At 44.0% G+C, this 24,936-nt stretch overlaps 1 protein-coding gene across 3 annotated transcripts in view; it reads right to left on the bottom strand.

Moving 5' to 3' along the window:
* Positions 1-24,936, bottom strand: part of SLC35F2 (solute carrier family 35 member F2) — a 322,015-nt gene that overhangs the window by 56,753 nt on the left and 240,326 nt on the right. For all 3 annotated transcript variants that reach the window (XM_086935238.1, XM_086935239.1, XM_086935240.1), the window contains exon 6: positions 9,879-9,931. In XM_086935238.1, coding sequence (XP_086791364.1) covers positions 9,879-9,931 — 53 coding nt within the window. The remainder of the gene's footprint in view (positions 1-9,878; positions 9,932-24,936) is intronic.

The following is a 24,936-nucleotide window of genomic DNA, read 5'->3' as shown; positions in this document are numbered from 1 at the left end:
CAGACAGAGTCAGTCAGACAGAGTGACAGACAGAGTCAGTCTGACAGAGTGACAGACAGAGTCAGTCTGACAGAGTGACAGACAGAGTCAGTCAGACAATCACAGACAGAGTCAGTCAGACAGTCACAGACAAAGTCAATCAGACAGATTGACAGACAGAGTCAGTCAGACAGAGTGACAGACAGAGTCAGTCAGACAGACAGTGTCAGACAGACAGACAGTGTCAGACAGACAGACCGAGTCAAACAGACAGGCAGAGTCTGACAGAGACAGTCAGACAGACAGAAAGACAGAGACAGACAGAGTCAGACAGAGTAAATCAGACAGTCACACAGAGTCAGTCAGACAGAGTGACAGACAGAGTCAGTCAGACAGAGTAAGTCAGACAGAGTAACATACAGTCAGTCAGACAGAGTCAGTCAGACAGAGTGACAGACAGAGTCAGACAGACAGAGTGACCGACAGAGTCAGTCAGACAGAGTGACAGACAGAGTCAGTCAGACAGTGACAGACAGAGTCAGTCAGACAGTGACAGACAGAGTCAGTCAGACAGTGACAGAGTCAGACAGAGTCAGTCAGACAGAGTGACATACAGAATCAGTCAGTCAGAGTGACAGACATAGTCAGTCAGACAGAGTGAGATAGTCAGTCAGTCAGACAGAGTGACAGAGTCAGTCAGTCAGACAGAGTGACAGACAGAGTCAGTCAGACAGAGTCAGTCAGACAGAGTGACAGACAGAGTCAGTCAGTCAGAGTGACAGACATAGTCAGTCAGACAGAGTGAGATAGTCAGTCAGTCAGACAGAGTGACAGAGTCAGTCAGTCAGACAGAGTGACAGAGTCAGTCAGTCAGACAGAGTGACAGAGTCAGTCAGTCAGACAGAGTGACAGACAGAGTCAGTCAGACAGAGTGACAGACAGAGTCAGTCAGTCAGACAAAGTGACAGAGTCAGTCAGTTAGACAGAATGACAGACAGAGTAGGTCAGACAGAGTGACAGAGTCAGTCAGACAGAGTTACAGAGTCAGTCAGTCAAACCGAGTGACAGACAGAGTCAGTCAGACATTCTGACAGAGTCAGTCAGACATTCTGACTGATTGGGTCATCCAGAGTGACAGACAAAGTCAGCCAGACAGAGTAACAGACAGAGTCAGTCAGACAAAGTGACAGAGAGAAAGAGGATAGAGGAAAAATAATTAAAAAAGGGTGGATAGAGAGAAATAGTGTTAAAGGGTATACACAAAAGAAAGTGTGTAGTGAGAAAGGAAAGAGGCAAATTCAGAGAGGGCGTAAAATTTGAAAGCAAATGTGTGCATATTTTAAAGGGTAGAGCGGGATACAGAGAGAGAAAGAAGGGGAAAGAGAGTAAAGTAAGGCTTTTGAAAGCAAATCATATAAAGGGGTGAGATTGAAAGAAAGCCTCAAAAATAGTAAAAGAGGAGAGCTATTTAAGTACAGCGAGATTTAGAGAGGGAAGAAAGAGAGAGAAGTAGAGATACAATAAGGTAGTGGAGTGTGTGTTGTTTAAAATCAGAGACAAAATACCGCCCAAAATGACTCCTTCAAAAATTGCTTTAAGTTGTGTGCGATTAATAAAGATTTACCCAAATTTTAAATATAAACTGTTAAATCGGCTGTGATCCCTATTGTGAGAAAAATAGTGTAAAATGCAGAAATCAGCCCACCTTATTGTGGATGGAAATTGAGCACGCTAACAATACTGTTTAAGAGAAAATGAAGCTGATGAGGAGGGACAGGAAGAAGGGAGGGGGTAGTGAGAGAAGAGAGAGAGAGGGGGTGGAGGAGCATGTTTTAAGCACTGTAAAGCTTAATGAGCCATTACAAAAGCCAGATGGCTCCTGTGCACGTTCACGCGCACGTAACCGCACGCTGGAGGCCCGGAAAATCTTTGGTAGCACTTTGAAAAGCCAATTACTAAATGTCTCACAGAGCAGAGCATGCGCTGGCTCAGGCGAGACCTTAAAAAACGATGAGGATTAAAAGTATTTCTCCTCTGCACCATTCAATCAATCAATCAGACATTTGTAAAGCGCGCTACTCACCCATGAGGGTCTCAAGGCGCTGGAGGGAGAGGGAAAGACGCAGCTACTGATCGAACAGCCAGGTTTTGAGGAGTCTCCTGAAGGTCAGCAGGTCCTGGGTCTGCCGCAGGTGGATGGAGAGGGTGTTCCATGTCTTGGCAGTGAGGTGGGAAAATGATCTGCCGCCAGTGGTCATTCGGCGGATGAGTGGGACGGTGGCGAGGGCGAGGTCAGTGGAGCGAAGCTGGCGGTTCGGGGCGTAGAAGGAGAGTCGTTCGTTGAGGTAGGCAGGTCCATCATTGTGGAGAGCTTTGTGAGCGTGGGTGAGGAGTTTGAAGGTGATCCTCTTGTTGACCGGGAGTCAGTGCAGGTCTCTCAGGTGGGCGGTATGTGGCTGTGGCGAGGGAGTCCAAGGATGAGGCGTGCGCAGGCGTTCTGTATTCGTTGGAGTCGTTTTTGGAGTTTGGCCGTGGTTTCTGCGTAGAGGGCGTTGCCGTAGTCCAGTCTGCCGCGTACGAGGGCTTGGATGACCGTCTTTCTGGTTTCGGTGGGGATCCATCCATCTGTAGATTTTGTGGAGCATGCAGAGGGTGTTGAAGCAGGAGGAGGAAACATCATTGACTTGCTGAGTCATAGAGAGCGTTGACTCCAGGATAAACCCCAGGTTACGTGCGTGGTTGGTGGGTGACGGGGCAAAACATTTTAAGCATATATAGGTTGCATCTATATTGCATTTTTACCACTTTGAGGATCCATGGCACGACTGAGATATATTCAGTGTCTAATGGTGATTTTATATTGTTATCTTACTAAATGAAGGATGCTGATCTCGTTATCAACCTGCGCATTTATATATTTAGGCAGGGGCCTGGCTGGCAGGATGTGATATCTGTCTCTTCCGCCATTTACCTTGAGAGTCCCCATAATCCATTAAGCTAGCTGGTTTCTGGCACTTAAAAGGACCTTAAAGTACAGTTGTGGTGGTTGCCCACAGAATCTCCTTTCCTTACAGGAAAAACAGTTTTATAGAACTGAGGTAGCTCTTACAGCACAGGAACCATCTCATCTGAAGGTGCAGTGAGCACAGCCATCGCTAAAAGCACTTTAAAACAACAAACCTGCCAACTTTGAAATTATTTTAACAGTTTGAGGAGGGATTGGGCCCTTGAATCGGCAGTGTCTGGAGTACGGGCAGGTCTTTGAGCCTTTTACCACCTGGTCAAATATGAAGGGGTAGAGGGCCAAGGAAAGGCAGCAGGGCCACTGATGATGGAACAATTTTCAGAGTGGGGGTGCTGTCACCAGTGTTGCATCACTGAAAAAAAGTGTAGCCCCTTCAGTAGGAGAGTTGGAGGAGTGTAGTACGTAGCTGGTGCTGCATTTTGGAGCATAAGGTCACAAATAAAATTCACTAAAGAATGATAAAGTGGCACACTCGTGTACAGACAGCACATTTCCCATTGAAATGGCAACTAATTTGTGTTACTAGGAAAACGTGAAGTTTTCCTGGTAAGACAATATAGCGCACAAACAATGTGTGGAAATTGGGTTACAACAAATATTTATTATTTGCACATCACAGAGTGTATACATTTGTATTAATCCTCGTTAGATCTGCCCTTTTTTGCAGGGTTCTCCCTAAACTTTCTTGTTTTGTTGGTTTTAGGACTCTTGGCAGTTTACTCCTGCTAATCAGTGCTAAGTTGAATGTGCTCTCTCCTCTAAACATAGTATGATTGGTTTACACCTGTTTGGCATATTTGATTTACATGTATGTCCCTTGTAAAGTGGTATACCATATACCCAGGGCCTGTAAACTGAATGCTAATAGTGGCCTGTAGCACTGCTCGTGCTACCCAGAGAAGTAGCCTTTCAAGCCTGTCTCAAGCCTGCCATTGCAGATCCTGCATGCACAGTTCACTGGCTCTTTAACTTGGCAACTAAAACTACTTGCCAAGGCCTTAACTACCCTTTTACTACATATAGGTCACCCCTAATGTAGGCTGCAGGTAGCCTTATAGGCAGAGTGCTGTGTAAGTAAAAGGTAAGAGGTCTCTTTATTGTGTGGCATGTCCTGGTAGTGACAAACCACCTATCTTTGTTTCTCTCTACTGTGAGGCCTACTCCTCTCATAGGGTAGCAATGGGAATTCTCTTATATGTGTTAATGTGGTAATTTCCGATCTGAAAGAAGTGGCGTTACCATGTTTGGTATGTTAAGAATGGTAGTGATAAATCCTGCTTACTGGTGTAGGTGGAACTTACATTACTATTTTAGAAATTGCACTTTTAGAAAGTGGACCTTTCTCTGTGCTTATGACTCTTTGTACTTTGCAGCCTGACTCCAATCCACGTCTAGGGTTGGGTGACAGCTACACTTGGTGCATACTTTCCAGACCGCCATCACAGAGGAAGGTTTGGGTGGGTGTGATTGAGTTATATTTGCATTCATCTGCATACTGATGGTCTTCCTTTGCTGGGAGAGAGGGAGAGGGGAGTTCACACTTTACATTTGTATAGGCTGTGTCCTGCCCTCACACAACGGGCTTATTTACCACCTACTGATGTCTTCAGCCAGGGCTGAATGAGGCTGTTGTGTACTTCAACGTGTTCTTTTGAACTCACCCCTTGAATAAAGACAAATTTGAATATAAGTACTGGGGCTCTTACCCCCTGTTTTTAGAGCACTTTTAGAACTGGACCTGAACCTCTGTCAGAAAGGATGTCTGCGCTAATCAAAGGACTCTTCTGGACTGCTTTTCTGTTTGTTGCCCTGCTGCTAGATGCTAACTGACTTTTTGCCAGAGGACAGCTGTTTTGCTTATGTGCTGGCCTGCTGCTTGTTATCGCCCTCTGTGCCCCGCACCTAGTGTTCTGCAGGGGCTTGCTGGAGGACCCCTTCTCCCTTAGAGTCCCTGTGCCAATGGGACTGCTGTAGGGTTCTGAGGCTGACAGATCTTATCTCTTAAATACAGCTCATTTAGATCGCTACATACTTTCCCTTAACTTGTGCAACCAGCGCGTACGTGAGCACTTTATTACCTCATAGTTTGTGAGAAGCGCATTTCATTTTGTTTCCTTGGCACTTGGTGAGCACAACAGCATTTCCCCAGGGACCGGCGTGTCCCCTTCTCAACTCGTGATGGCTGAGAGTAATGGCTCCCGGTGAGAATAACATATATTGAGTAACTCTATTGCTGCCAGAAAGCAACGTGCAGTTTTCTAATGCTGTCCCAAGCAGAGGCGCCCCACGACTTCCAACATTAGGAAGGAATGTGACGTCCCGTGGCTCCATCTCATATCGCCGGCTGTCTGGAACCCCCTTCAGTCAGATATAGAGAACGCTTGGAGCCGGTGGAGCCAGCAGTGATTCCAAGCCATCGCCCGAGGGGCATAATTAGGAAAATACGATCCCACTAATATTACCGCGGGATCCCCAGTCCTGGCACTACGAGCAGTATCAATGCCTTCCCTACACCAGGTACCTGGAAAGCACACATGGCACGTCGGACCCTGAACCCCTGGCAGCTGCCTTGATGTCCTAATGTATGTCGCTCCAATTCTTGCACTGTCAGGATAACGAGTATTATCACAGGATTTACATAATATGCACAGTTATGTATGATTCATGTCGTTTTGGTCTGTATTATGTACAATATACTATATTATTATATAATCTTGTGTGGAGTCTCTTTTGTAGTGTATTTATTGCATTACTGGTGCGAGTGTGTTTCGCAAACGCTTTACATATTGCCTCTGATAAGACTTACTGCTCTGCGCCAAGCTACCAGAGGGTGGGTACAGGTTATCTTTGGTGTGTAACTTACTTGCCCTGACTGGAGTGGTAGGTTTTGCTTGGCCTAGGTGCATGCCCTACCCAACCAGAAACCCAATTTCTAACAATCCAATTGAAATCCTTGTTTACATTACACTTCAGAATAACAAAACAAATGTATTTAATTTCTGCTTTCTTAACTGCTGAGATATTTTCACAATTAAATTACACAATTAATTTAAAGGTATTTGCATGTTTAAAACGCTAGACATCCAACAGCTTTTCCTACCCCACTCCCTGTAACTCAGCAAGATTATCAGATAGTTCACTTTACAATATCCTCAGAATTTACAGTGAGAGAAAGAAAAGTAAACACCAGTCTCCATGTTAAAAGAAAAGGCAGTAGTTTGTCAGAACATATAGCTTGATATTTATCATGTGTATTTGTAAAGCGCACGTTCACCCGGGGGCATCTTAGCGCTGAATAACAGATGTTAATTGTAACCCAACTCAATGGTACTCATTTTATCTACCTCAGATGGATAAAGGCTGAGTGGACCAGCTGGGAATTGAACCTGTGACCATGAAGTCAAACACAGGCCCTTACAGTGGACCCATTAGTCCACTAAGCCATCAGCCTAGGTTTGACCTCTGTCTTTGAAAGCACATCAAATATAACCAGCTGAAAAATAAACTTCTTGATGTTTCCTTATTTATTGCTCCTTATTCTTCTGAACTTCAGTATGGTTATTTTGGGGGTGCTGAAGCACTAACCCGCAACCCTACATCCAGTGCTGCTCTAGCAGACCCTCCTCACTCTCCACTAAAACAAATTCCAAAGGCTTGTGAGGCCGCCACCGACATCCTGGAGAGGTTTTAAACCCCACTGATTGACGCTGGCAGCGCAGAGCGTCCACAATGGAAACCTGCTCCCAACAGGGGCTCCCAACTCACTCTGGGCACATCATGTGATTTCAGCTAGTCACCAAGAGATTCTGAAGAGAGGCAATATTGTGTGGCACAAGCTGGCAGGTCTGTCATAAGCCTATGCATCACAGTACCATAACAAGCATTGCATAGCCAACAGGTCTCGCCTGTGTGACAAAATGGCTTTGCCAGTGGCTTTTAGCCACACTGCTCAGCTTCTTTGCTACTGTGCAGTATGACTAAATAAAACAGAAAAAAAACATTTACGCTGGCGTCCGCATCATTTTGTAGGTGTGCACACACCACGTCAATGCACATGTACAAAATGATGAAGCTGCTATTGTTTTTGTATTTAGTTACCAATCCAAGTAGGATTGGAAGCTAAAAGCAAAGTTTTTAAATGTTTTATAAAGGAGGCGATGAAGAGGAACTATGGGGGGGCGAAGGAACAGAGAAGGTCAGAAGCAACACAGGGGTAGGAGGGAGCATGGAAGAAACACAGAGGAGGACAGGGACACAGAAGCAACACAGGGGATGCTGTTGGATGTGGAAGCAACATTCGCAGGGCGACACCGAAGCAACACAGGGCAGGGCAAGTGGCGGATACAGCACAGAAAAGAACATGGGCGAATGCAAAAGAGAGTGGGGCAAGGAAGAGCATACAGGGATGCACTGGGGGCGGGGGGAGCATAGGATGGAGGCAACTTGAAAATATGTTCACTCTCTATGAGTGTTTACAGAAAAAGAAAAAAGCAGTCCCCTAATATGGACTACAGACGCCACGCAAACAAACACATGGTAAAGAGGCAATGCTCCATGGGAGGGACAAGCACAAGGCTGAGAAGCTGGGACACAAATATGAAGCAGGCAAATGAGAGTGACAAATAAAGTCAAGTGCTGGTAAGCAATGACCAAGCTCCAAGCCCCTCTGTCGTCAAGTTAAGCCACAAAATGCCTTGCAACAGACAGACCATGCACGGTCTAGTAGACATGATCTAAAAAGAAGAATGGGAATTAAAAAGAAAACAAAACAAAAATCTCAGAAGCGTCAGAGTCAAGATGACCTACCTGAAGGCAGGTAACAACAGTTAGAGGATGTAGGCTTTGCAGACTGGATGAAGGAGAACTGCTTGAAGCTCAAACCCGACAACACGGAGGTGCTGATTTTTGGAAGCTAGAACACCCCTTAGGACTCCTCATGGTATCCCTCAGAGCTCCACCACACCACGACCCCAACTGAGCGTGCCAGAAACATGAGAGTCATCCTCAACAGTAGACTCTCCGTGGTATCAAAAATCAATGCCGTTACATCCTGCTGCTTCATCATCCAGCACATGCTATGCAAAATCTTCAAGTGGCTCCCCCTAGACTCAAGGAGCACTGTCACCCAGGCTCTTGTCACATGCAGACTGGATGACAGCAACACACTCTATGTAGGAATAGCAACCCACCTCCTTCAAAGACTCCAGACCATCCAGAATACAGCCAGACTCTTCTTTGACCATTCTTGTCACACCCACATCACCTCCCCCACCTCAGGCAGCTACACTAGCTCCCGGTCCAGAAATGATGGCAATTCAAGCTCCTCACACAAGTATTCAAGGCATTGCACAGTACCGGACCCTCGTACTTCGACAATCACCTCCACTTCCACCAACCATCCATGCATCTTCGCTCTGCCTCTCTCTCACTCGCCCACGCACCCCGTATATGCAGAAGTAGAGCCGGAGGCGGATTCTTCTTCCATCTTGCAGCGAAGTCCATGAACGACCTCTCGGTCCACATCAGGACCTTCACATTGCTGCTGGAATTCAGAAAGAAGCTGAAGACCTGGTTCTTCGACTATTACACTAGTCCCTCCATCGTCCTCAGACAGACTCAGATAACACCCTCCTGGTGCCACAGGTGAAAAGCTGCGCTCTACAAATCTACTAACATAGGCTTCATCCATCCCTATTAACAGCCTATGCCAGAGGAGACGCATGCTAGGTTTTCCAAACACAGATGCTCTTGAAGAAGAAAAGAGGTCTTTATTTCAGCCCAGTTCACACCATGCAACCACTGGCAGGACAAACCACTCCCCTCCAACTTTACAGAATACCCCAGGCTTTATTCACAGCCAATTAGCAACAGTCTCTATGAGGAGCATAATGAAAACATGTATCATTAAAAAACTAGGGACCGTAGGCAAATGTCTTATCTTAAAGGAATTTTCGAAATAAAACGGTTTTGATTGGGATGCTTGAAGGAGGGAGGTCAGGCCTAGTCCTCAGTGCATATGCAATGGGAAGAGAAAGGAGAGGAGGATGTAATTATCGCTGTGTTTTACTTCAAGCGGGGAGGTAGTTAGAAAAGCTTATTTTCCTTGTAGTACTGGGTCCCATGGCACCCTTCCTATGTAGCTGGTGGGATCCCTTGCAGAGGCACCTCACAAAAACATATATACCATCTGGACATGGCTCCAAACATAGCTACTAGTATTAGTACACACTATCCAACCTGGTATCGACCAGATTCTATGCTGTTTTCTCTGATTACAAATGACAATATAAATAAAGTATAAGTTACAGAGCATCACTCAGAAACCTACCTATCGAAAGGTTTCCAAATAAATCACCAAGAAAATCTGTCTTTGTGCATCTTGATGGGACCTTAAATCCATTGATAAATAGATATACCTTATTGCTAAAAGCAATAGAGCTAACTAATACAGAAGTAGCTACTAGTCTCAAAACTACTTTAAGCTGCTGAACTATTAAATACCTCAAGATGCACGCATGACGATAACAGGCACAATGAAATACAAAAATTCAATCAAACTCAATTGAAATGAATTGTATATATTTATTTTAAATGTAGAACAGAAGAAAAAGTCTACAGGACTTTAATTATTAATGTATAGTATTAATTAAAAGTAGCTTCATTAAATGTTAATAAAAATATAATCTTGCATTAATTTATAAATGTAAAATGGTTATTGAAATATGTTATAATCAAATATAATGTGAACATTAGATCGAATTTATTTAAATTTGTAACTATTTAAAAAAATAGTTTACCATTATTTCTTATGGGGTTTTATTTTAAGTTCCTACCCCATTCTTTTATTCTTTTATATTTGACTTCAGATACCTACCAATTTTCCAATCCCAATGAATAGCAGCAACATCATGATATTCCACTATCATACTAGGAAAAAGAAACAGAAAAAGATGGTAAAGAAGCAAATATCATCACGTTCCTGCCCTAAACAATATTTTGATGCCAACATGTTTCCCAACAGAACAGTTTGGAGGGTGAGATTCAAGCCTCAGTGGTATCAGTGACATCACCACATTTATAACTGGTACGCCATCAAAGGGCTTGACATCACACTACTGGTTTCCCAGTAACATCACAGGAAGTGACATCACACAACCTTTGGCATCACAGGAAAGTTGTCAGTTTAATTTTGAGCCACTGACATCACTGGAAGGGGCATGAGGAATAATACAATTTGTATACTACTGGTTTTGAAAGCATATGGTTTTGGTTTGGTTCTGGTTTTGAATCCTACCCCTTTTTGATCACTAAATGTTGCCAAGCATTTTTATGAGCGCCTTTGGTTGCATGTTGACTTTAAGTGACAAACACTTTTTAATGGCCTTGATTTTTTCCTTTCTAGGACCAATCTTGGTAAATGTTAGGCTTTTGAGGAACTCTTGAAAAAGAGGACTTAATTGTCGGTTGTATCGCGCCTCCAGAACTGCCAGTAAAGGAAGACCACATGGGGTCAACAGAGATAAGAGCCCAGATGGTTGTGCTATTGAGGATGCACTACAAGCGCAGACTATGTGTGTAATGTGGCAGGCATTGAAAAATCATTAAAAAGTTACCAGACCTGAACAGATAGTGACGTAAAAAATCTACTCGACCTAACTGTTTTGTACTTGACCTGTTAACTGTTCTCAAATTGTGTGATGCCTGGCAAATATATCATTTTATAGACTTGCCTTTTTCTTCTTTATGACATATGAGAGTACCTTCAAATATGCGAGTTCAGTATCTCTGCTGTGCAAAAAAAAATCTTCTCTTTGATGTAATAGACTAAACCTTTGCGGCATGTATAATACAAATCTAGCCCACATATAGGGTACACATGGCCCCTCTTAGTTCACCAATAGCATTGTCATCGGGGAGAAGGAGCAACATGTCTCAGTTCTCATTTAAAAAACTCGCTTTTAATAAATATATCACTAAAGAATGATGTGGTAGTTCACTGTCATTTACAGACAACACATTTTTTATCGAAATGGCCACACACTTTCCCACTGACATGAAGTTTTGCTGATTAAACTATTTAGCGTGAGAACAATAATGTGAGGAAATTGGGTATAAGCAAAAATATTTCTCATGTGCACATCACCAAGTGAAGCATTCAGATTAGTTTTCATCCTATTAAAATATTTGTTAAAATCACACAGACTTACTAAAAATGTGCGTTCCTAACTACTGAAATGTATTTCGAAATATGTGTACAGTTCATTTACAAGCTTTTTCAATGTTGTGTGTTAGGAAGAAAAACAGACATCCAACAGCCTTTCATTTTACACTAGGTGTACAGCACAATTGTCACAGTTCACTTTACAAAATCCTCTAACTTGCAAGAAAACACAAGCTGACATTTGACCTTCATCTGTGAACATACAGCACATCTGACAAGATAAAAACAAGATTTAAAGTAATCTTTATTGCGAACAGAACAAATGTTCTTTGTCAGTTCTCCAGAACTGGCTTATAAGCCCCAAAAATAGCTCCCCTGATAAAATCTGACTCATCATAGTGAGTGGGAGAGTAGATTTCTCCAGGCCTGTGTGGAAATGTTTCCCTGACACAACCCGACCTGTTCTCTTTTTGTTCATAAGAAATGACAGCAACAGGGCAGTGTTAACCCAATTTAGCCCACTGGAATACTTCATAATAAAGAGGAGGAATAGAGCGATAGAATATATTTACTATATATTTTTAGGTAAATAAACTTTTTATTTTTACTTGCCACTATATTTTATCAGAGAGACAACACAGTCAAGGAGGAGATCTCCCAATGGTAATTTATAGGGAGAGAAAAATACGTTTATCAAACTTTATAATAGATTATTAAAATATGGTTATGTTAATATTAATTTAAATTAATTGTATATATTTATTTTAAATGTCGAACAGAAGAAAAAAGTCTACAGGACTTTAATTTTTAATGCATAGTGGGCCAGATGTACGACCAGCAATTCTGCGACTCGCAATTGTGGCTTTCAATTTGCGAGTCGCAAAACTGGATGTACAACAGTGTGTTTGCGATTCCCAATGGGGTCACAAATTGCGAGGCTCATGAATATTAATGAGCCTCTCGCAATTGGCAAGCCTATTGGGAATAGCAGGCCCTCCCAGGTATGGTGGCCTGCTGGGCTCAGCAGACCATCATGTCTGCGACTGCTTTTAAATAAAGCTGTTTTTTTTAGTTTTTTTTAGTGCAGGCAGTTTTCCTTAAAGAAAAACGGGATGCGTAATAAAAAAAGAAACATCTTCGTTAAATTTTTAAGGGCAGGCAGTGGTTCCTAGGACCACTGCCTGCCCTTAAAAAATATTTTCAGAGGCTGTCACAAAGGGGAAGGGGTCCCATTGGGACCCTTCCCATTTGCGACTCCATTCCCTATCTTCTAGAAGAGGGTTGTAATTTGTGAGTGTTTTGCAACTGCAATTGTGGTCGCAATTCATATGTGAATCGCAAAATTGTGTTAATACATGGCCATTCCAATTTTAGCATGCGCAAACGGATCGCTAACCCGTGTGCGCATGCTAAAATTGGTCGTACATCTGGCCCAGTATTAATTAAAAGTAGCTTTGTTATATATATATATATATATATATATATATATATATATATATATATATATATATATAATTTTTTTTATTTCTTTTTATTGAAAAACAAAGCAAGGCATGTACAAAACATAAGAATGTAAGGACTCTACGAGAGCTGAGCGTCATATCATCAAACATTACAATAAACAATGTATTGACGAGGGAAGGGGGGGGAGAATAGAGCACAGAAATCCTACGAAAATTATCAGTAACAATAAGGGGTCAGGGGGAAAGCGGGACATCAAGGACCGCAGCCACAGGTGGTACGCATATGTCCCCTCTATATCGATTGCAAGGACCCCATACCTTATGCCATTTCCGGGGGCGACCCCGAGCTAAGTGCACCGGTTTCTCCCGGAACATGCACCAATCCATGTTTTCTACCCACAGCTCAAGAGTGGGAGGCCTCTGGGACCCCCACAACTGTGCAATGTTCCGTTTGGCAATCATGGCCCCTATAGTCATCCATTGAATCTGTGCCACATTATGATCAGTGGGCTCCCAAACATTCAACAAACAGCGTCTGGCCTCCGGTAAGAGAGCCACACCCGTAACCTCCTGCATCACGTCATGAACCCTACTCCAATAGTCAAACACTTCCCGACATTCCCAGATAATATGGAGGAACGTCCCCAACTGACCGCAACCCCGCTGACACAGACCTTCCCCAGAAAAACCCATCCTGACCAGACGGGGACCCGTGACATAGACCCTATGTAGTATTTTGAGCTGGACTAGTCTCAGTCGTGTTGGAATCGCGACCTCCTTTGGTGAGGAGATCGCAGACTGCCAGGCTTCATCGTCAAGCTCAAGGCCGTCATGGGTCCACTGATCATGCATTTGCGATAGAAGGTCCGCCCAGTTTCTTGCACACCAGGGAAATGGTACTATCAGGCATATGGCCATCCAAGATGCGATCTTTTAACGGGGTAGACTCCGGTATCACCTCCCCCTCCGGAAAAACAGACATTAGCGCATGCCGGACCTGAGCATAACGGAAGTATTCCGTCCCTCCCAATTCAAGCTCGGTCTGCAAGGCCGCAAACTATTTCACCTGTCCCTTCACCCATAGGTCTCCCACCTTGGAGATGCCAATGAGATCCCACTTGTCGAACCCTTTAGTGTTCCACAGTTTACCAAACTTATCAGAGCCGAAAAGCGGGGTAGCCAAAGTCAGACAGTCCTTCCACTCTAACAAACTGGTAGCGTCGCGCCAGATCCGCACAGCCGTCTTGGTAGGCCCCGTCAAAGTCTTCACCACAGATTTAGTGTACAACGCTCTATAATAATTGCCCCCAGGAAGTAGCCACCTATCCATGGCAAAACCAGGGCCGTACATACCGTGATTAATGGCTCCCAACTGCGAAGCCCAATAATATCTCTTAATATCAGGGAGAGCCATGCCCCCATCATACCAAGGGAGCGTTAATTTAGCCAGTGCAATCCGCGGTCTTCCATCCCACAACAGTTTCCTTTGTAGTCCCTCCACCACACGAAAGTAACTAGATGGGACGATATCAAGCGTGTTCTGAAGGGCATACAGAAAACGAGGGAGCGACATCATTTTGAAAAGGGCCGCCTGCCCAAGCGTCGACAACGGGAGTTTCCGCCAGCCCGCAACATCTCGCTTTAGCCGAGTCAAAGGAGGGAGAAGGTTCCTTTCGTATCGAACGACGGGGTCCATCAAAACATTAATTCCTAGATACTTGAACCCCTCTTGTGCTATTTGGATAGGAGAGTTACGCGGTAGGATCGGTATCTCGCCACTAAGAACGTACAGATAGGATTTCGCCAAGTTAATGACCAAGCCAGAGTTTCTACGAAGGAGGTCAGAACATCACAGAGTACTATCAAAGATTTCCTGGGGGAGGTCAAATACAGCAAGATGTCGTCTGCATATAATGAAATACGATCTTCAAACTGCGGAGACCAATTAATACCCTTCATCGAGAGCTCCCAACGGATCCAAGCCGCGAGAGGCTCGAGGGCCAACGCGAATAAAAGAGGAGACAACGGGCAACCCTGGCGAGTACCTTGCCTGAGACAAAATGGCTCCGAGACACGACCATTAACCACTATCTGGACAAGAGGGTCTGCATAAAGAAGACGCACCCAGCTAATGAAATCCGAACCAAAACCAAATTTAGCTAGCACCGCCCACAAATACGCCCATTCAATAGTATCAAACGCCATTGTGGCATCTAATGGCCCTCGCAAGAACCCCGTGCAGGCGTCTAAGGTTCAACGCCGTATTCCTGTGCGGGATAAAGCCAGTTTGATCTGGGTGAACCAGATCGCTAATAACCTTGATTAGTCTATTAGCCAACAACTTAGCAAGAATCTTTGGTTCAGAATTTAACAATGAGATCGGCCGATACGAAGCACACCTATTCCTCGGTTTCCCTTCCTTATGAATTACCACAATCGATGCCAATCTCTGATCACGGGGGAGGAGACGACGATCACGGGATTCCAGGAACATGTCTCTCAAATACGGAGCAATCCTATCCGGGCAAAGCTTGTAAAGCTCAATCGGGAGACCGTTGGGACCCATCGCTTTCCAGAGTTCAGGGAGCGCATTGCTAACGCTACCTCATCTGCAGTGATTTTACCGTCCATAAGGTCCGGGTCAGCCTCAGACAGGCACGGGAGCGCAATATCTCGCAACAACAAGCATGAGTCCTCCTCCGGTCTATCCGACACGGAAGAGTACACAGAGCGAAAGTGATCAGCGAAGCATGCCACTATCTCCTGCGGGTCGGTGACCAGAACCCCACTCTCGGTCTCAATTTCTGGTACAACACGACCAGCTCTGTCTTTCCTGTCCAACCATGCAATTATTTGCCAGCCTTGTCCCCAACGTCATAGAGACACCCCTGTTGTTCCCGACTAAGGGCCTTCGCACCATCCGTTACCAACGTTCTATATTCCAGCTGCTTCAATTGCAGGACATGCAATCTAGAGCCGGTAATCTCTTGCTCCAATTCCAATTCCAAATCAGCTATCTCCGTCTCTATCCTCACCGCGTCCTCTTCCTTCTGTTTTTTAACACCAGCAATTAAAGAGAGAGCTTGACCCCTAAGTACTGTCTTGAAAGCCTCCCGCAGCGATATTGAGTAAGACACAGAACCCTCATTTTCACGGAAATAATGTTCCAATGCCTTTACAAGCGCATTGCGAGTCTTTGGGTTACGAAGATACCAAGGGTTAATAGGAGCTATCCCTCCCTCAGAGCCCGGTGCCAGTTCGAACCAAAACCAAAGCGGAGAGTGATCGGAAATACCCCGAGCCATATGTCTGACCACCGCAACATAGGATGCCTGTGCAGCCGGCACTAACACATAATCTATCCTGGAGAGACTACCATGGGCGCCCGAAAAAAAAGTATACTGTTGCTGAGTAGTGTGGAGAACCTCCAGCAGTCCACCATTTCCATCGTGTCAATGAAGTCAGGCAGCCAGCCATGAGCCCCCCCCCCCCCGAGATCTCTAGGTGGATGCCTATCCAACACACTAGATACCACTGCATTAAAATCGCCACCCAGTATCAGAAACCCCCCAGTTTCGAGTAGAACCCGTCCCAGGTCAGCAAAGGTAGTAGACTGCAGGCCAGGAGGAACAAAAACAGACACCAGGGAAAGCGTGCGACCCTCCCACCGTCCCGATACAGCCACTTAGAGCCCTCTATCATCGAGGAACGTTGACTCCACCTCGAATGGAAGAGGATTCTTAATGAGGATTCCAACCCCCCATGGACCCAGATGAGAACCCAGCATGAGCCACCAAACGATATCCCTTTCTATTCATGGCATGCCATGTATTACCAACCAAGTGGGTTTCTTGAAGTAAAACCACGTCCGGAGAGTGCCGTTTCAGGAGTTGCAACACCACCTCACGTTTAATCTTGTCCCCCAACCCATTAACATTCCAGCTCATCAACCTCAACCCCCTACCATATCATAAAACAGAAAGAAAACCCACCCCCCATCCGAGTCCAGCACATCAATACAAATGTCTTGCAATATAAGGCCTTTCTGAAAAACGAAATCTCCTCTTCACCCCCAGAAAACGGAGTCTTTGTTTTTGGACCGCTTGAGTGAAGTCCGAATAAAAGCTGATAGTTGAGTTCTCAAACTTCAAGGGCCCACCCGCTCGAGAGGCCTGGAGGATAGCGTCTCTATCTCGAAAGTTAAAAATCTGCGCTATAATAGGCCTCGGCGGGGCGTCCACTTTCGGTCTACCACCAAGGACCCTGTGGGCTCGCTCCAAAGTAAAGAACTTGCTCAGTCCGTTGGGCTTTAGATTGTTGATAATAAGGTCTTCCATAAAAAGGTTGGCCGCTTGATCCTCTCTTTTTTCCGGAACTCTAATTATACGGACATTATTCATTCGGGCCCTCCCTTCAAAGTCCTCAAGGTGACGGACAACAATGTCATTCGAGGCCCTCAGATTTCGGACGTCGGTCTGAACTCGACGACGTCATCCGTTAAACTCGATGTCTTTATATCTAACGATTTGACCTTCCCATTTGTCTTTGTAAGGTCCGTGCGAACCAGGTTCACATCAATAGCCACAGTGTCCAACTTATGTGCCAAGGTCTCCATTTGCTTCCCAATGGATGGCCTAATGCCGTCAATGGCGGACATAACTTCCTGCAACGTCAGTTCGGTTGCCGGAGCCGAAGAATCCTTCGCCTCCTCCAGCGACCTACCCGGTACACTGGGCGACCCTTAAACTTGGGCTTATCGATCCATGACATTTGATTGAGTATATCTACCCCTTCTGGTGGTTTTCAACTTCTGCTTGTCCCCCTCCGATTTGCACGCCATTTCAGGACAATCTCAAGTCGGTGCCCAATTCAGGAGAAGGGGGAACAAGTCTCCGGTCTAGCAAGCAATAGATAGGATCTATCTTCCAGGATATTCGCCCAATGTCTATTTCGGCTCCAATGTAGAAAAGCGAAAGCACAAAACGGCCCTACGCACTCTAATTAGCCCAAACAAAGGACGGCGTGCCCCCAGGCTAAAGTCCGACACCTCGTATATTGTCTGAAACGCTCAGGCACCAACAGGGATACGAGCCGCCGCCACAATGAGGCATCTCCCGACTCAAAACCAGTCCAAGTGCCAAAACCGAAAGTGAAAGTGAGACTGGACCGGTCGCCTCCGCGAACCTGTGCCGATGTTTTGTTAAATTACACCTCGGGCACCATGCCAACTCAAGCGCCGGGCATCCAGGAGGGGTAGGCCGCAGACTTCTCCACACCACAACTCCGGCCCCCAGGGTCCGATCGGGACGCAGTTTTCAGCTTTCACTTCTTCCGTGGTTCATCTACTCAGACACTCAACCGCAAACAGGATCAGTGACACGATATATGCGGGAGGGTACGAGGGTCTCGGGAGCCTTTAGCTCACGCAGCCATCTTGGATGCGCGCGAAGCTCCTCCCCCCTTCGTTATATTTTAATTAAGAAATAATCTTGCATTAATTTATAAATTTAAAAAGGTTATCGAAATATGTTATAATCAAATATAATTTTAACATTAAATCACATTTATTTATATTTGTAACTATTTAAAAAAATCTTGTTTACCATTATTACTTATGGGGTTTTATTTTAAGTTCCTACCCAGTTATTTTTTATGGGACGTATTGTAGTGCGAGAGGTGGGCCATGAGTGGTGCTGGACTTATTAATGTTTCTTTTCTGAAGTAATGTCTTACACTGGTAAATGCGGATTCACCCTCTGTTTCCGGGGCTGGAGATGTGTATCTCTGCACTTTTGAGGAAATTTACACTCAGATTTTGTGAACAGCCAGAAGTTGCAAAGTTATGCAATACTGTAAGAGTTAATTACAATTACAAATTACTCACAAGTACAAGTTACCTTTGTGAATAGTCCCCATTGTGTTCACCTACTTCTATGAGGTGCTATGCAAACAACTGCATAGGTTTCATGAATGGCTCAACTATTGATCGAATATGGATGTAGCATTTGTTAGACTGTGACCTTGAAATACTTGTATCACTTTCACTTTCACGACCATAGTAGTTCAGCATTGTACTCTGCACATTTTCCAACAGTGTAACTTTCTTTTCAAACCTTGTGAGAGAAGCAAATTGTTGTCAAAATAATGAAAAGACCTGCATTGTATACACAAATAATAACTTCTCTTCAAGTCTGTTCTGTGCTTCCTTGAGAGGAAGATCCTGACACATGTACATTAGATAGGTTTGCACTGACAGTAACAAGTTTTTGTTCCATGACAATAATGCACTGGCTTGCGTTGACGGAAACAGTATATATACACCAGGTCGATTTTACTTGTTTTTCAGCACTTAGCTCCAACTGAACATTTTCTGAGGGCCCTGGTCAGGTGAAATCACAATTGTGTTTGATCTTATGCTTTGCGGCCTTCTAGTTTGCATTAAACGCTATTCGGAATTTATGCTTTCCAAAGTGTTGTGTCCGGCACCGTGTTAAAGTTCTTTTCATCTCATTGTCCTCCTATGGTTTTATTTTGACAATGCCTATCTATCAACTTACCGCCTGCCATTACGTTGCTTTAGGACAGATAAACTGCCCCAACAAGCATCCGCCAGGTTATACTGCCTCCCTTGGTCCCCAGTGTTGTCTCCAGTGGCAATGTGACTCGCTCCCAGTACAAGACATTGGCAGGGCGGTCCCAGGCCATGAGGAGGATTCCTGCTTCACTCTGAGCACATCAGAGGGATGTTAATCATGCTGTTACTGAGATTTGGCTTTTGGTAGCTAAATATGATCAATGAGCTAGTTAAATTGCTTGCACTTGAAGCTTGCATTGCATGAAACCTGATGTGTACACAGTAAGATCTGATCCCATCCTTTGTCATAAAAAATAAAGGTCTGCCACAAATTAGTGTAAAGTAATTCTAGGAATTGATGTGTTAGTTGTTCTAGGTTTGGGTCACCACCATACATTCCCAAATATGCTTCTCAGCAAGTTAATCTGCAGACACTTTACCCTGGGGAGCCTTCTTTTTCTATCAACTTGTGAATAAGCCTGAACCTGCGGTCATGGTAATCTCAAGCTGTAGCCAAACCTATTCTTGTCTAAGGCCGCAGCTGCGCTGCAGTGAAGTAGTCACTGGACTTAGGAAGTGCAATCCCAGAGAGGGCAGGCGCATACCTTGGGTACGTCCTAATCCTAATAAGGACCTGCCTCTAACTGCGTATCCCCGTTTCAAGCAATGTGGGGTAGTCGGTGTGTGCTTGCTCATTAGCATGTAAGTTAGCTGTCCTCGCTTGGCTGATGTTTCTATGAGCCTGGAATCTGACAGTTGCATTTATTTTGACATCCACTACAGTTGTTCTACCAACTAATACATTTCAAAACGAGGCATGCACAATCCTCCCTCTTCTTTAGATAGTTTACATTTATTTAGCATCACCCAATGTCTGTAAGCGTTTCAGATTAGTTCAGCTTATAAAAAGGTCATCGTCTTTGAAAGGATTTGCGAACTCAGGCCAGAAGCAGTGGTATAGAAGGTGGTTGAGCTCAATCATTTTTGCCATTCCTATGTGCCCCATCACTGAAGCGGTAGCTATGTTCCAGGAGTCTAAGCTGCCATTTGGCACTGTAAGTATTTTTACCAGATTCCCACCTCTCATATCTTATATATAAACGTATGAGGTTCCCATGTTATGCCCTCCTCTGTTGGTGAACTATTTTGAACCAGTTTAAGGGGGAATGTGTATGTTTTGGTCCAGTTATCCAAAATCATGACAGCTCCTTTCTAGCCATGCCAGCTCCGCCATCTTGCAAAACCAGATATAAATCATCTGAGTATATTTAGATTACATAGCCTTTGTCCCACAGCATTAAGTGCTCACTGAGCCCATTTTTAGGTTGAGCCTGGACAGTGCATGTGCTGCGAGGAATGCTGTATTCAGGTATGGACTTGAAGCTCCTCCCACTCTCTGCTCATATTTTTCATTGGCTTGTATCATTGTCCACTGTAAACTGTGGCTTTTCATTGGTTAATAGGATTACTAGTCCCTCCTTAGTACCGCCTTGTCTCATTTTGTTAACGTCCCATGAAAATACCCCCCGTTACGTGAGTTGTTATCCTGTAGGCTTTAATTACAGCCTCTGAGCACTATTTCCTCAAATAGCTTTGTCCTGCCTGCTCTTGCAGGAAGGACACGCTCTTTCCTAAGGCTTTAAAAAAAAATATTTATTGCAAAGGCACCAAACACATTTGAAATGACATAGTAATTAACAATGCCTTTTATTTATCTGATTTAAAAACCACCCATAAATAAAAGGCATTGTCATTTACAATGCCAATAGCTCAAACTCTTGTAAATGCAAGACATATTGCATTGCAAATGCTGGTTCTCACTGCTGCCACTAATGGTTTCATCACTAACGCAGTGATACTAGGCATGCCTGACAGGTGTCCCATGCACCTTGAAATATCTCCAATAATAACTGCCCTGTTCTCACTTCAGCTGCATAATTTAAGTATAGTAATTTCTTCCATTTTGTAATCAGATTACAGACCCCACGCGTTGTAGCAATTTCAATAGCAACTGCCAATTAAGCATATCGAAAGTCTTCTTAATTTTAACTGAGCGCATCATAGCATTTGTTAGCTTTGGGGGTGGTTCGTCCATTGCTCTCATCAGTCTCCAAATGTTTAACACCGAGTTCCTACCAGGTGTAAACCGGTTTTGATCTGGATGAACTACTGTAGGTAACCACGGCTGTAGTCTCCTGGCTTAAAGTTTGCTAAGGACCTGATAGCCAGTGTTTACTATAGTCAGCTCTGTATGTAGGATCCCATCTGGGCTTCATCAAGGAGACTATTAAAGCTTGGCATATTGATCATGGGAGTCAACTGGCCTCCAGGGCTACAGCAATAATAAGCATGAGTTGGGGAATCAAAATGTAGGCATATGTCTGGTAGAATTCGATGGGCAACTCATCAGAACCTAAAACCTTTCCTGTTGGTATGCAACATAAGGCCTTCTTTATATCAGTGTCCGATATCAGATGGTCAAATGCAATCTATTTTTCTTGAGGTAAGCTTCTCAGCTCTACAGCACTTGTATATTCAGCTACATTTATCTGAATTGCACTCTCTATTCTCTCATAAAGCATGGAGTAGCAAGTTAGAAATTCCTTGTTGATGTCTTCTGTGGTCTATATTATGTCCCCTGATATCATTTTTCAATTCTGTTACTGAAACACAACTCAATCCCAGTCTAGTCAACCAAACTTAAAGCTATCCTGCTTTGTTGCCTTCTGTTTATACATTCTAGGTAATTCCTATGGTCACAACCACAAAGTCTCTCCACTGGGACATCATATTTCTCCTTGGCTTCCAACAGAAGTTCTTTTTCAATTAGGAACTATAAGCACATTTACATCAATGTTTTAAGTAAGGTATTCAGTTTTATCAATTCTCCCACTAGCTTCTACCTTATCCCCACTGCTGTCCTAATGAAATATCCACATATGACTGTTTTGAATGCTCCCAACTGTATTAATCTATTTGAAGCAAATTTGTTGTTCTCACTGAAGTAACAGAAAGGTTGGTCTTCTAAGATAGTAAGTACCCTGTAGTTTCCATAATGGCAGTGCGTGTTATCTCACAAGAAATATTTATCATCAGTGGATATTGGTCAAAAATTGACTTTCTTAAATACTTGAGTGATTTTTAGTTGTAAGTCATTTGAGCATAGTGTACCACTGCCTGACTGTATGTACGTCATGTGTGCATAGGGAGAATAAAAAGATCATTAGAGTTGGCTGTAACGGTCTCCAGGCATCTTTTAACTTCCACTGTGTCCTCCAAACACCAAAGGCCCTAGAAACTCTTACCGCCCGAGTGTCTGGAAGTGGTGGATGCGATCTGTCTTGTCCTATATTTGCCAAACATCTGGGATATGTTCCCCACTCCCCTACATTCCATTTTTTTTTAATCTGTTTTTATTTTTGTTCACATGATTAAACAAATATATTACAAGCATCAATTGTACAGTGATAATTACAATACCAGGTATGCAATACGTATTCACTAAATAATCATCAGGCCTACATGTCTACTTCCTTTTCATTTACAGCAATAAGACGTTAACAGTAAATGTGGGTTGAGCATACCGCGTCGGTCATGGCCAGTGATATGTGGTAGCCGTGGCAGTCGCCATGCTTACGGTCATCTTCATGCATTACTAGTAGAGCATTAGTCCAAGTCCAACTTTTTAGCAGTGGAAGGAGGGGAAAAAATGAGCATACAAAGTAATAATAACAGGCAGAACTAGCCTAACAAGTATGTGCCTAGACCCCGTGCATAATAAGTGTAAGTGCAGCTTACAACTTCAGGGCGGCTGACGTCGGATGCTATATCAATGGTAAGAGGTGAACACACCGCTCTGAACCCAATAACGCTCCATTAAGTATATTTAAGATTGGTGCACCTCCTCTGACCTCAGTTCTGTGGTAATTACAGTATCTGGGAAGTCTGTTTCTGGTTGCAACTCATTTTGTAAATCGTGTAGTATGGCGTGCCAGTTTGCTGCCATTGGGATTTTGCGAAGGCCTATCATGTCTTCTTTATGTTTCTTTATGTAGAGTAACAGTTTCAGCCTGGCTGATAAGGATTATGAACCTGAAACCGGTCCCAAGATGCTTGTTTCCGGTCCAGGGAAGACATGGTTTGGCAGTTCGGGCTGGACTGTTCCCATGAGGCACAGGGTCAGACTGATTTGCAAATGGCCATGTCTGAACAGGGGTGGCTGAGTGAGCTAAAGAATGGTGATGGATTAAACCCAGATCAGTTGATTGGGGGTGAGTGTCTGATTTGCTCAGACGCAATTCCATCATCCCCTTTTGTATCGCTTTGGCCGAGACCGGCAGCGAGCGATTAAGTGGTGTGCCATGCTGGACCCATATCAAAGCACTTCTGGCAAACCAAGAATACCATGTTTCTATGAATTGACCTCTCGAATTGTGCTGCAATTTAGTAGTTCCTGCTTCGTACCGTGAGCTTCCTGCTGAAACACTATGTTGGTCCATCTACGTTTCAGATATTAATGAATAACGGTTTTATATCGCTTTGTACTAGTGCCCATGCCAATATCATTCCAATTTAGAAACGTATATGATGACAGCACAGACATGTGAACAATGAAACTGAATTATTTAGCCAACAGGCAGATTAGCCTCAACCCGCACCATTGACAATATGTCCGCCACACCTTTACAGTGACTACCTTTCCAGTCTCTACGCTTGTGTTAATGCCATTTCCAGACCCCTCATTGACTGTACCCCAACTACTGCAGATGTGCACAATTTTGCAACCTATTAAACCAACATTGGTTTAATTCAACATTTCCTCCCATTTCGGAAGAATGTGCACCGGAGAGGGGCAAACAAAAAAAGCCAAACATGTTTAGCCAGCTGCCCTGGAGAGGTGATTTCAGCTGCTGCCAGCTCACATTTACAATTCAACTTGTCATTTCACATACTGAGTGGACAGGTTAGTTAGTCATTGTTAGTCAGGGACTGCAGAATCACTCTTCTGTTTTTCAAGGATCGTCTGCTGTTCAAGGCGAGTGTTGGCGGTAAACTTTACTCTGATTCAAACTGTTCCCTGTTGAGCTCATCCTCAGTGCTGTGAAATTCCAATTCTCTTCTACTGAGCAGGGAGTCCCATCATAAGTGGGTATTTGCTGTTTCTAAAGACGCTATCTTTTCTATTTGTGCTCGTCTTCTCGTTAGAAAGGCTCTGGTGTGTTTTCTCACTGTTCATGGGTTTATTTGTGTGAATGGGTCATTCAGGTCACATGTTTTCAGTCTTTGTCTTCATCTTATTGATCAATCCACTGTTATACTTCAGCCGGATTTGTGAAAAAAGGGATTACCAGTGGTTAATTTTAATTTTCCTGGAAATAATACAATATATTTGAAGTTTCTCCCCCTTAAGCTTATTTTGACGGGTGCTAAGGAGGTCTGCTTCTGCTGAAGTATAACTTGGGAAGATGTGCAATTCTTTATTATCTATTTTGAAGTGGCCCGCCTTGCAGGTGTTTTGAAAAATGAGGTATCTGTCCATGTAGTGTAATAGGTAATCAATTACTGCCTAAGGGGTGAAACCAGGGGTGATCTTGCTGGGACTCTGTGCGTGTTATCTTCTTTTGGAGACAGTTTTCCAGAAAGTTCAACATGCTGCGTCCTTCAGTTCCCCCTGATATTATTTCGCCTGGAGCACCCCTCTGCATCTTCCACTCTCCCCTCAAGGAGAGCAAAC

The sequence above is a fragment of the Lissotriton vulgaris genome, chromosome 8 (assembly GCF_964263255.1).
Source record: "Lissotriton vulgaris chromosome 8, aLisVul1.2, whole genome shotgun sequence".
Lineage (NCBI taxonomy): Eukaryota > Metazoa > Chordata > Amphibia > Caudata > Salamandridae > Lissotriton > Lissotriton vulgaris.
This window is presented reverse-complemented; position numbering and strand designations above follow the sequence as displayed.